The 13,503-nt window shown below is 38.9% G+C and overlaps 1 protein-coding gene across 4 annotated transcripts in view; it reads right to left on the bottom strand.

Moving 5' to 3' along the window:
- LRBA (LPS responsive beige-like anchor protein) overlaps positions 1-13,503 on the bottom strand; it is a 552,105-nt gene that overhangs the window by 383,808 nt on the left and 154,794 nt on the right. For all 4 annotated transcript variants that reach the window (XM_029076638.1, XM_029076639.1, XM_029076640.1 and 1 more), the window contains exon 35: positions 2,688-2,752. In XM_029076638.1, coding sequence (XP_028932471.1) covers positions 2,688-2,752 — 65 coding nt within the window. The remainder of the gene's footprint in view (positions 1-2,687; positions 2,753-13,503) is intronic.

The following is a 13,503-nucleotide window of genomic DNA, read 5'->3' as shown; positions in this document are numbered from 1 at the left end:
AGGAAGATGGAGAGAGCGTAGTCTGGCAGATTTTGGTAAAGCAAGGGTGTTCCAGTCTGGGAACATTCATTCAATCGTATTTATTGAGAGTTTACTGTGTGCAGAGCACTGTACTAAGCGCTTGGAATGTACAATTCGGCAACAGATAGAGACAATCCCTGCCCACTGACGGGCTTACAGTCTAATTGGGGGAGACAGACAAAAACAATAGCAATAAATAGAACGGCAAAGGCTAGAGGAACAATTAGAAGAGGAGCTTAGGTTAGCAAACTGTGCAAGTTGGGGAGTAGCCAATATGTGAGATGGGAAGGCTGGTAAAAAACCTCAAAGTCCAAGGGCTTTTGCTTTCCCCTGTCAATTTCCCAGTCCCTTGAAGCATATTAAATCTTCAGCCAACTCTAGCAACAATACATCCTCTTTGGCACTCATTCACTGAGCACTCTGCTCACTGTATTTACTTCGACCACTCTAGTTGTAATATTTTTATGTTTGGCTACCCCCTATTCTTCATTCATTCAATCGTATTTATTGAGCGCTTATTGTGTGGCGAGCGCTTGGAATGTACAATTCGGCAACAGATAGAGACAATCCCTGCCCAACAACGGGTACACAGTCTAAAAAGAGTGTAAGTCCTTATGCACTTGGATACTTTCCCCACCTCCAGCTCCACAGCACTTGTGTTTATCAGTCAATTAATCTACGGTATTCACTGAGAGCCCATCTTCTAGACTGTGAGCCTGCTGTTGGCAGGGACTGTCTCTATTTGTTGCTGAATTGTACTGCCCAAACTCTCAGTACAGTGCTCTGCACACAGTAAGTGCTCAATAAATACGACAATGAATGTTCTAAGTGCTTGGGAGAGTACAATACGAGAGAAAGTAGCAGACGCGTCCCCTGAATCCACCCCTACTCCTATCTGTAATTCATTTTAATGCCAGCCGCCCCAACTAGATTATAAATTTCTTGTGGGAGGTGATCATGTAGCAGCAACAGTATTTAAGTGTGATGTGCAAAGCACTGTGTTAAGAACTGGAAAAGTGCAGACAGAACACAGGTGGAAATTAGACACAGATTCCAGTCTATGGGGGGTTCACAATCTATGACTACCAACTCCCAAGCACTTAGTACAATGCTCCATATGCAATAAACACCCACTCAATCAATGGTATTTATTGAGCTCTTCCTAGGTGCAGAGCACTTACTAAGCACTTGGGAGAGTACAATACAGTAGAATAAATGCTGATTGGCAAGAATATGAGAATCAAATCGTGGCAACGGCAGTGATAACATGAACCAAGATAATAACCAGTAGAAAACAGATTATACTAATTAATGCTCTTTATTAGCTCTCCAAACTGAGGCTATGTAGGAGCAGCTGGCCTAGAGGAAAGAGCACAGGCCTGGGAGTCAGAGGATCTGTGTTCTAATTCCGCCTCTTCCAGTTGCCTGCTGTATGACCTTGGGCAAATCTCTTAACTTGTTTGTGTCTCAGTTCCCTTATCTGTAAAATGGGGGTTCAATACCTCCCTCCTGTTTAGATTGTGAGATCCCTATGTGGGATCTGATTACCTTGTCTCTATACCAGCATTTAGTTCAGTCCTTGACACAGGGTATGCACTTAACAAATACTCCAATTAATTACATTATACTTAAAAATATGAATAAGAAACCTTCTAGGTAACCTAATGAAATTGGGATAGCGCTCTCCAAAGAGCCATGCTCCATTATGCCTGGGGGGCTTAACTTGGGATTTCTTGAACTAGCCAGGGTCTGCACCAACTTGGATAACTGGATCTCCTCTATACAGCAAAATGGACCCATTTGCTCTCTTTCCCTTCCCTCCTTTTGTGATGGACAGTGAAAAAGCCTTAAGGCAGGCAGTGAGGCACTGAACTGTAATCTCCTTGGGGATTTAGACCCCAGCCTATTTCCCATTATTTCTCATAAATTTTCCCCAATTTATTAAATTGTACTTTCCCAAATATGTACAACAGAGCTCTGCACACAATAAGCATTCAATAAATACCACCAATTGAGGGCAGGGAATGGGTCATATTGTTCTTCTGAACTTCCCAAGAACCTAGTACAGTACACTGCAGCAACTGGGAGCTCAGTAAGTGTTACTACTATTCCCTTTATTACACAGATCCAACCCTAGGTGGAAGTTGGACAGAGCTTGGTTTTCCTAAGGGATCTGCCCAGAGAAAAGCCCTCTTTCGAATCCCATTTTCTGCCTATTGATAATTTCATACACTGGCTCCTGATCTGTTCCTGCCTGGGACCAACCTTACCAGAGAATGATGTCCACATGGTCAGAAGGCTTTTTTTCTACTTAACCTACAACTGGGGGAAGAAGCAGCTTTGGAAATCTGATTTGGCATTATTTTATTTTAAACTGCCTATTCCTCAAGAGGCCGTTATTCGAAACGGGAAGTAAGTTCAGTTATGACTACTGGAGCTTTTGTACAGCTTGAAAACAGATCCTGGCTAACGTCCCTGACCCCTCTCTTCCTCTGCAGTGCTCTGAATACGGGAGGCTACATATTAGTGTTACTATTTTTAATCCTTGCTTGCTTTGAATCCGTGAAACGGCTCAAATAATCAATCTCTCAAACATGTACATCTGGATCTTCTAAGATCAGAGCTAATTTTTGCTTATGAAAATATGAGATGCAAATTAAGATTACCTTCCTTCATTGACAAGTTCAATAAAGGCAAGTCCCGCATTCTTCTGTATAGAGTTCTGCCACTCCTGCAAAATAAGAAACAAACAGCTCAACAAACCGCAAGTAATAGGTATTGCTTTTAATGAAAAGGGTTCTTTAGCTCTCTCAAGTCTCATTTTAAATTGGAATCTATTAAAACAATATTATGCAGATACAGGTACTTAACGTTATATGAAGTAATCCAGAAAGTGATTCTCTACATTAGTCCACAGCACTCTGTCCTAGCTGAATACACCAATTACTCTTCAATTTCACTAACATGCCACAGTTTAATTAATTCATTCAATCGCATTTATTGAGCACTTACTGTGTGCTGTTTACTGTATTAAATGCTTGTGAGAGTACAATATAACAAGACACATTCCCTGCCCACAATGAGCTTTTGAGAGATAAGCCACAATGAGACATCAACCTACCGTAAGTCCTATGACCATTCCCTTCTTTACCCCCATGCTTCAACCAACTGAAAATAAATACAGGTAGACAAGAGGGGAAAAAAAGATGATGATATTCCCCATCTGTTTCACCGACCATGGCTGACTACTTACACGGCACTCATTATATGGCCTCAAAACTAATTGGTGAAGATGGAAGTAGCCAAAAATGGAGAGAAAACATTTATCATGATGCATTTCATCATGTTCTTTACTTCAGAGCCGATCATCAAAGAAGGTGTTAGTCTAAACAATTTCATAAACCACAGCTGAATGGATGCTAAAGTGAGTTTTAGTAGTTGGAACAAAAGCTTAATGGTCATCGTCTTTCATGATCAATTCACTATTTCATCACAGTGCACATAATTACACAACACCACAATATGCAGTGTGTGTATGAAGATCTTGGTTATCTTTCTCCCAAAGGAGCTGATGGAAAACACGTTAAAAGCCTCAAATCTAACCACTAATGCAGCTAAATAACTCCAAAACACATTTCAGCACTTTGAAAAGGAAAGACTGCAAAAAGAAAACAGCAAAGTCAATAATTTCATACCTATTCTATGCTGTATTTAATTGACTAATATTTCCTATGATCATAAATATTGATTATGCAGCATTTACTATAAAATAACCTTAGCTTCTAATGGTCTTGGTCACCTTGCACAGTAATAAACAAGCAAGAGCAACAACAATACCTAGTTTTATTGAAATGGACAGCAGTTAAAGACAACAGCTTTGGAACACGCCCTAAACCTTTCTTTTCTCAACGTCCACCGGCATAATAATAACGATGGCATTTGTTAAGCGCTTACTATGTGCCAAGCACTGAAGCACTGTTCTATCCACAATGGTATCTTTCAAATTGTTAGTGTGTACAGAAAATTATATGAAGAAAACGAAAAGACAAATTATTCAGAAGCTGAAGGGGTGAGAGAAATAATGGGAAATGGGCTGGGGTCTAAATGAAATTGGGCCGGGCCAAAAAAAGTCAAGGTATGGACAAAGAAAACGAATCTGATACTCACTAGTACAATCATAATATTGCTATAAGTGAAATGGGCTTTGAAAATATTTTCAGGTTGAATATTTAAGCCTTTCTTCTACAGGCTGGTTAAGAGTAACAGTTAAAATGCTGATTAAAAAACTAGCAGGTAGAGCAGTCTAGTGGAAAGACCATATCAAAACTGAATTTCTGTTTCCCTCTAGACTGCATGCTCTTTGTGGGCCTGGAACATGTCTACCAACTCTGTCATACTGTACTCTCACGAGCAGAATGGCCTAGTTCATAGAGCATGGGCCTGGAAAACAGAAGGACCTGGATTCTAATCCCAGCTCCACCACTTATCTGCTGTGTTACCTTAGGGAAGTCACTTCACTTCTCTGTGCCTCAGTTACCTCATCTATAATATGGGGATTAAGACTGTGAGCCCCATGTGAGACAAGGACCATGTCCAACCTGATTATCTTGTAACTACCTCAGCACTTAGAATACTCCCTGGCACACAGTAAGTGCTTAACAAATACGATTTTAAAGATTTTGGGTCTAGAACTCAATTGATAAATCTGAACAACTCTCTCCCAAGTCCACAAATCCTACCCCACTGATCTGGTGTCTTCAAGTTTAAATCTCATTAGTTTGTGATGCCCTAGCTACACACAAAAAGACTGAAGCTTGGTCTACGACATGGGGCATACTTAAAGAATAATGAGCCCAATCCCCAAACCAACAGATTATTTTATTCTTCAATCACAAGATCATATTTTAAAGATTTGATGTCTTGAGTCTTTAATTACTGCACAAGTAAATGAGAAGAATGTGGTAGGTCTATAAATACTTTATCCCTTTCATTAACATTGTTTAGCCACCATAATGTTAAAAAAAATTCCAAGAAAGAAGATTGCATTCCTGACAGCGTTCTGCACCCTGTGGGTGCTCAACAAATATTTGTTAACTGACTGAGTCAAGGAGGTGCAACAGAAATGGGGAGGGAATATGTTAACATATGACAGACACATTATATGTTAGACTAAAGGTCAAATCTACACAAAAACCTGTTCATAGCCAAGATATAGTAATCTTTAAGTACTTAAAGTAAACTATCAAGAACTTTTCAACAGTGTTTGCACCTGGTGTCAGCACTCTTTCAGCAGCACATCTACTATAAGTTTTAGTAAACTCAGCAGTAAAGAATAGAGAATGAAATGAAGCACACTCCACTGTCTCTTTAAGGGCGAAATAGATCAGAACAATAAATAACCAAAGAAATCCTGAACGATTAATTCAAGGAAGGTGTCCACCTGAAAAATTCATCTGCAAATGAACTATGAACTTAATTTGAAAATATAGTTCACTTAGCAATTTTCTGCAAAACATAACAAAAGCCATGAAACTATGGGGACAAGCAGGTATCAAGTATTTTTATATCATGCTTCCTAAATTGCTATTCAGAGATAAATTAATCACGTATAATGGTCCCTAGATTGTTAATCAGAGATAGATTAACCACAGAATTATTGTTTAAACTAAAGTTGTTTAGTTTCTGTACACGATTTTTGGCTTAGCCTCCTTTATTGTTTTTATTTAAACTTCAGTAACTAAATACTAAAATTATGGCTATTGCAAATGGACCTCAGTTCATACATGTATCTTCATACTAGCTATGAAATCTTTGAAAACTACTATTGATAATTTAGTTCTGTGAATGAACAAATGGCATTTTAAAATCAATACACGTAACTTTAAAGGACCAAATGCAAGAATAAAAATTCAAAGTTTAATATAGCTATGTAATTTATATAACTATGCAGAGTAGATGGATGTTTATAATTGATACAAAAAAAAATCACCTAGTGACTTTGATCCTAGTATTACATCAACACTTACGGAAAAATGAGTGATTTAAAAGTTTTTCTTTAAAAACGTACTTGAGCATTATCAGGAAGAAAAATATCCCCTAGCCAACAATGACCCTCAACTTCCACATGGGCATAAAATCAGACAGATCATGTTCTTTCACTAATCAATGCAGAGGTTTTGATTTCAATAAAGGTGATAGAAGTTGCTCTAACCCTTTCTACCTACAAGCTCTCAACAGATGATCATCATTAAACTCTTATACTCGGACTCCACATTCAGAGCTATATAAATGTGTCCTATTAGTACACGGTCAGTCTGTTTGGCAACTCCAGTCCTCAAGACAAATGGCAGTTACTGCCCTCTGAGGTCTGAAGTCAAGTCTTAAGGGAATCTCAAAGTCTGACGGCAAAAAGCAAGGACTGTTCATTTACAGGGGAAACTTACAAGGCTTCCATTAGACCTACATAAATCTGCTAATTATTTTAATGCAGCTTTAAACTGAATATATCAAAAACAATAAAATGAGCAATCAACAGTTACATTCCAGGGATAAGGAATTTCTTTTGTCAAAAAACCTACCGAGTTGGGTATGTGAAAATGTCAAAAATATCCTTAGTAGTAAACAATTTTACAAAATAAACAAGAGTACTTGATATGACTGTACAATTAGGCACACAATATTCAAATAAAATTTTTGCACTTTCTGAAACTATAGCAACTTTAACTCAATAACAAAGTATTTAAAATCTTTTTGACTTCATTTTCGGTCAAAATACTGTGTGGCACACCTTTTGTTTTCCACTACTCAAAATTAACCCATAGTTTCCTTTAATTTTTCTATATAAAATTCTTCCTGCTCTACTTATGTCCCCTGCATTTTTATGCTATTTTTATAAAAGACTGAAAATACACGAACAATATCAAATAAACTGGCTGTGGATGAGAAAATTATAATGCTGAAAGTGGTGATAAAAGTATGGAATGCCATACAGAAGTCAGGAGGTGGAGAAACTGAGATAGCAAAACTCTCACAAGTTTAAAGAAACTTCATGCTCTGCCCACATTTCCAGCCAACCTCTGGATAAACTGTAAATAAGTAAATATTGTTGCTATTTTAAGAATCAGTTGGTCTAATACTATTTTTAATTTAAAGAGTTCCAAGAGGGATACTCTAATTATTGTTATATTAAATTATTACAACAAAGCATCACTATTTCATGATATTTATTATAGTAACACATCTTTACAAAGTGCTATATAAAATTCATTAGTTTGCCTTAATCAATTTTTGGATCACCAGGTACATTAGTTTCTGACAACCTAATTCAAAAAAGCAATTACAATCCCAGCCCTTATGTAAAAAGATGACAGAACGCAACTATGTTAAACCAGTTAAAAAGAATGAAAATCTAAAGAAAACAGATTAGGAATGATTTATATGAATTCCTAGTGCTGAAGTTAATTACAACTAACCCAATAAAATAGTGCCTTTATTATTGTACAGCAAGTAATAGCCCTAGATGTAAAAAACAGAACTCTTTCTGCTGACTTTTGCATGCTCAATCCCACAGCACACTACATTAAGAATTAAACATGTAGTAAATAAGCCATACAGAAAACAGCAGTTTTTAACTAAAAGCAGAAGACTCCCCTGCTGTTTAACCATTTGGGGTCTTCCATGCTGAACAGTGCCTGGAGTAAACTGATACTGTGCTCTCATGAGGCAAATGTCTGTAAGTCACCTAAGAATGGGAATTCAATTTCAGTGAATTCCATTTCAATTACCAACGTATTACAGATAATGAAATAGTTTGCTGATGGTACACTCTTTTTTGCCCGTCCAAAAAACAGTATATTACTATTAAAAACTTTGAATTGATAAACGTCAGAATTTGAAATCGTGAGGCTCCTCAGAAGGCATTTAGTTTTCTATCTCACAATTATATTTTTGGTTCTTTCCACTGCCTAAAATTAGAGACATATTGCCCCAAATATTCACCTAAATATTCACCTCTCTTGGCATAAACACACTACATTTGATTCCATCACCTCATCTCACAAAAGCATGTTTAAATTGGGTTGACTGATAAGAGTCACAATCCTAAAGGAAAGGCAGATTTAGATGGTTAAACTTTAGAAATTTCCCACTCAGGTACTGATTTAATATGCCCACTTTCGCTGCAGTATCTGTCCCAACATTAATAAAAATCAGAGTTTTCCTCAAAAATATTCTACTCGTAGTATAGAATGTCTACATCAAAGTGTTGTGTATATGTGTAATGCAAATTCTACGTAAAACCTAGATTTCCATATACAGAAAAAAGTACAAAGACAAAATTTGACTGAAGTATTAAGAAGTTTTAAGAAGCTGGTAATCTGTCAAAATAGTTAAATGTTCCTGTTCAAAGTTTCCATTTGCAGTGAGTACTATACTCAGAAGTGCATCTCTACTTCTTAAGCAAAGCTGATTATTAAAACATTGGCTCTAGAGGATGGGGAAAAAGCCAAAGGATTTTGATTACACTGAATTTGCAGATTACTGATTTTGGGACCCCAAACCAGGGGAATAATCCAGCAGTTTGCTTTCTGCTTTTCACCAGATGCCATGATTCCTCATATCACACATTATCGTAGAGTTCAATAGAGAGTACACCTTCTTTCCAATAGTTTCCTATTCCTCTGTACTCTTTCCCAAACTATATATTTTCCTCCCCAGCACCAAAAATATCCACATCAGAGATATGTGAATGAGAACTATCATAAATCAAAACTATAAATCCTTATTGCCAGGGGGAACAAAAAGAGCACCACTGGAATATTTACTTGCCGAATTAAGCAAGTCTTAGGAGAGTGAACTGGATAAAGAAAAAAAGAAGGGAGTGCATGGGCAGAGAAGGACTAGAGAGGCAAGAAATTAAAGGAACGGGAGAGAAGAAAAGGGCAGAACTTAAGGGTAATTTTAGAGGGCACTTAAAAAGATGGTGAAAGCATTTAGAAGCAGTGTGAGATGCGATTAGAAATTAACTATTTTTTGTGGAAAAAACCCCTCTAGCTAGTGACTGGCCCCTGAAAGGATCCTAACCAGAACTGCTTGAATAGTGCAGATTTGTTTTCTGGGTACTGGGAGTAAAGCTTGCTTTGCAAAAGGGCAGTCTATAAATTACAACCAGGCAGAACCCAGTATATTGAGAGTCTTGCTGCTGAGCTAGTGGTGACAGGCTGATATCACACAGAGCAACGGCTAACACTGAACCAACAGTGGTTACTGTCCAATGTTACAGCAACATTCAAATAAGCAAGGCAGAAGTCCAGATGGGGCCTTGTAAGCAGGTTAAAATCTTAGTTTTCCATCTTTGTTTCACTTTTACACTTCTACTGCTTTCTCTATAAGAAATGTGTCTGTCATGCTGTTATACTGCACTCTCCCAAGCTCTCAATACAGTGCTCTTCACACCGTAAGTGCTCGATAAATATGACTGACTGACTGAATAGGTTGGTGTGAGAAGAGTGAGGTACGTGGGCTGGATTACGAGGAGAGGAACAAGGATAGCTAGGAAGAGGAAAACTGACTGAGTGCCTTAAAGCTGATGGTGAAGAGTTTCTGTTGGACATGAATGGGCAACCATTGGGAAGTTTCCGAGGAGCAGGGAGGTGTGTGCAGAATGATTTTTCAGAAAGAATAAATGGGCAAGTGTGCTCTGGGAAGACTAGGGGCTGGAGGTAGGGAAGTCGGTGAGGAGCCTGCAGTCAGTAGTCGAGGTGGGATATGACACTTGGATCAGCATGGTAGCAGTTTGGATAAGGAAGAAAGAGCAGATTCTATAAGTGTTATCAATCAATTGTATTTACTGAAAGCCTACTGTGTACAGAGCACTATATTAAGCGCCTAGGGGAGTACACTGTAACAGTACAACAGACACATTTCCAGCCCACATCAAGCTTACAGCCTATAGTGGGAAACAAACATTAGTACAAATTACAAATATGAATAAGTGCTGCGGGGCTGATGCGGGGGAGAGAATAAAGGGAGCAAACTAGGGCAACACAGAAGAGAGTGGCAGCAGAGGAAATGAGGGCTTAGTTGGGGAAGGCCTCTTGGAGGAAATGTGTCTTCAATAAGGCTTTTAAGGTAAGGAGGGTAATCATCTGTCAGATATGAAGAAGGTGGGAATTCTAGGCCAGAGGCAGGACATGGATGAGAGGTCGGTGGTGAAAATGATGAAGATGAAGGTACAACAAGTAGGTTGGCATTAGAGGTGCCAGGCTGGGTTGTAGTAAGAGAGCAGCAAAGTGAGGTAGGAGGGGGAAAGGTGACTGAGTGCTTTAAGGAGTTTCTGTTTGAAGTGGAGGTGGATATGCAACCACTGCAGGTTTTTGAGGAGTGGGGAAACATGGACTGAATGTTTTTGTAGAAAAATGTTCCGGGCAGCAGAGTGAAGCATGGACTGGGAGTGAGGAGAGACAGGAGACAAGGAAGTCATCAAGGAGGCTGATACGAAGGTAGAACGAGCAGGACTCGGTGACTGAATATGCAGGTTGAATGAGAGCAATAAGTTGAGTATAAAGACAGGGAGGATGTAATACTTTTTTTAAAAAATGTTATTTGTTAAGTGCTGTATGTCAACCACTTTAGTAAGTGCTGGAGTAGATATAAGGTAATCAGATTGGACACAGTCCGTGTCCCAGATGGGGCTCAGAGTCTTAATTCCCATTTTACAGATGAAGTAACTTAGGCACAGAGAAGTTAAACAACTTGCCCAAGGTTACCCTGAGGACAAGTGGCAGAGCCAGGATTAGAACCCAGGTCCTGGTGACTCCCAAGCCGTGTTCTAACCAATAGGCCACGTTGCTTTTCAGTATTACTGTCAACAGTGATGGGAAAATTTGGGAGAGGACAAGGAATGGGTAGGAAGGTGAGAAGTTCTGTTTTGGACATGGTAAGCTGAGGCTGTTGAGGAGACATCCAACTGGATATGTCTTGGAGGGAGAAGGAAAAGCGAGACTGCAGAAGCGAGTCAGAGGACCAGGGTTCTAATCCCAGCCCCATTGCTTGTCTGTTTTGTGATCCTAGGCAAGCCACAATTCCTCTGTGCCCAAGTTATCTCATCTGTGGAATAGGAATAAGACTGTGAGCCCTATGAAGGATAAGGATTACGTCCAATCTATCATTTATCTATTCCAGTGGTTAGTATTGTACATGGCACAGTGTTGAAGCCATGGGAGGGAATGAGTTCTCCAAGGGAATGAGGAGAAATGAAGAAACTACAGGGAGGACTCAGAACTGAGCTTTGGCAGAACCTCACAGTTCAAAGTAAAGGACTTGTAGAATCTGTGTTCTCCCAAAAACTGAATGAGCCACAAAGGAATTGCTAATATTTCAGGATTCAAAGTAATCAAGCCAAAATTTTTTTGATAAAACATTATGTTCTTGACAAAAAACCCACATTACAATGAACTTGTGTATGCTCTGACCAATACTGACACACACAATAGCTTTCCCACCACCACATCATATCTTACTCCAAAAGTGAAATCAGAAATATGTTTCCTAATTCACTAAAACCGTTCTCTCAATGAATGGAATTTTGAAGGGTTGGCTTTGTGCACAGCATGGTACTGAGCACTTGGGAGAATACAATACAGTTGGTAAACACAATCATTGCTTTAAGGACTTACTAATGGGAAGCAGACATTAAAATGAATTACAGGTAAGGGAACCAACCACACAACAGGATTGGTATATAAGTATTCTCTAATTTACAAAATGAGTAGTGAAAATGCACATTAGAGGAAAAACTGCCTGTATCACTGAAAAATGGGCAGCTCTGGAAAAGATTCCTGGCAATGAAAAGGTAACTATCAAATGCGCCACTACGGCTTCAAGAGAATAAATATTTGTTAAAAGACGACTGCAAAATACAAGGGTATTTCACAAGCTGCTGCACTTTACTCATACCTATTTCTTCACCCCTTCAAATTACTTGTTCAATTAGGTCTGCCTGTCTCATTTCCTGATAACTGACTCTTACAACTGTACAAAACCAGTCTCTATCAACAACAGCTGCCTGCTGGATACCCTCTAAAAAGCTGAAAGAGCCAAGAGCTAAACTGAGTCTGGACAAGATGAAGCAAGCCCGATATCCAGGCATCAAATTTGGCTTTTCCTGGGTCAAATGCACAGGTTCAAGCTTTGAAAGTTGGTGAACCTGCTCAGAGTAGTCTTTGGGCTCTCTTCAGTCTAGGCTCTAATGTAAAGGAACAGTTGGTGCCTGAGGAAAACATGAACTAAGCCTCACATTTAAAATTCCTCCCACAATAAAGGATGGAAAAATCCAAGTGGACAAAAATTGGTGATCAATGACAGGTAACTAACAGTATATTTGTTTTGAAAGTTCTTATTAAATTTTAAATTTCTATTCCAGAAATTTCCCTTTTCTCTTCCTCAATCCACATTTTCCTATTACCCAGTGTGAAAGCAATAATAACTCAAGAAAAATTTTAACACAGAATCTGCAAGAGTAAGGAGCAATGACCGCTGTACAAAACTGGAAACTGAAAGGCCAAGCTTAATGAGTGACCCAGGGAAAGATAGTTAAAAATGCCAAAAAGTAATAAAGCTGAATATTCTCTCTGTCCAATAACCTACCAAAGGACTGCCTTAGAGAGGCAACATCCACAGAGTGGAATTTTCACTCATATGTACAGAGAGGTAGTACACTCCACTGGTTGATCCCAATCCTATCATTCAGAAGGTTCTGCCTTCTCTTCCTTAATTAGGGTTAATGTAAAAAAAAAAGATCAGAGAACTTGATGAAGGAGAGAAATCTAATCAGCCATAACACCCAGGCCACACACACCCACAGATACACACACGATTCCCACATTTCTGATTCCTGAAAAACCAAAGCAAAATATTACCCCAAATTGAACATTCCCCCATCTTGTTCCCTTTCCCTGTCCTATCCCCTCTCCACAGTTCCAAGTTAAACAGACTAGTTGTAAAACAGCAGGGTGCCAAATTAAAGCACACTTTATTTTCAGAGGTCTCTGCACTCATAGGTTGACTTCCTGTCAGGAAGAGTTCCATTTCACTGCATAGCCCAATCAGCAGGGAGCTTTCTGAATTAAGTGCCAGTTGATATTACTTTGTTTTGCATTTACCACCCATGAGAATATTGTTCAAAGATCTAGTTATAGAGCCAGCATGGTACCATCCTTCTGACTAGACTGCTAAGCCACAGGGTGTGCTCCCCCTTCTCACAAAATTCACCTTAAATGGTTGTGTTTTCTAAGTCCTAGTGTGCTGGTGAAGCAACAGGATGCCTTGGATTTCAGAGTAGATATTGTATCTGCAGTTAAATTATGGTCATCTGTAGCTGAGAACATCTGCAGCAAGGCACTTTGAAAATATATAGTATTTTTATTCCCCACTCCCGCCTCCGTCAGTTTCGCGTCCACTGAGAAATCAACGTTCCCATCAACC

This window comes from Ornithorhynchus anatinus, chromosome 12 (assembly GCF_004115215.2).
Source record: "Ornithorhynchus anatinus isolate Pmale09 chromosome 12, mOrnAna1.pri.v4, whole genome shotgun sequence".
Taxonomy (NCBI): Eukaryota; Metazoa; Chordata; class Mammalia; order Monotremata; family Ornithorhynchidae; genus Ornithorhynchus; species Ornithorhynchus anatinus.
The sequence above is the reverse complement of the archived record's forward strand: the minus strand, read 5'-3'. Positions and strand labels throughout refer to the sequence as shown.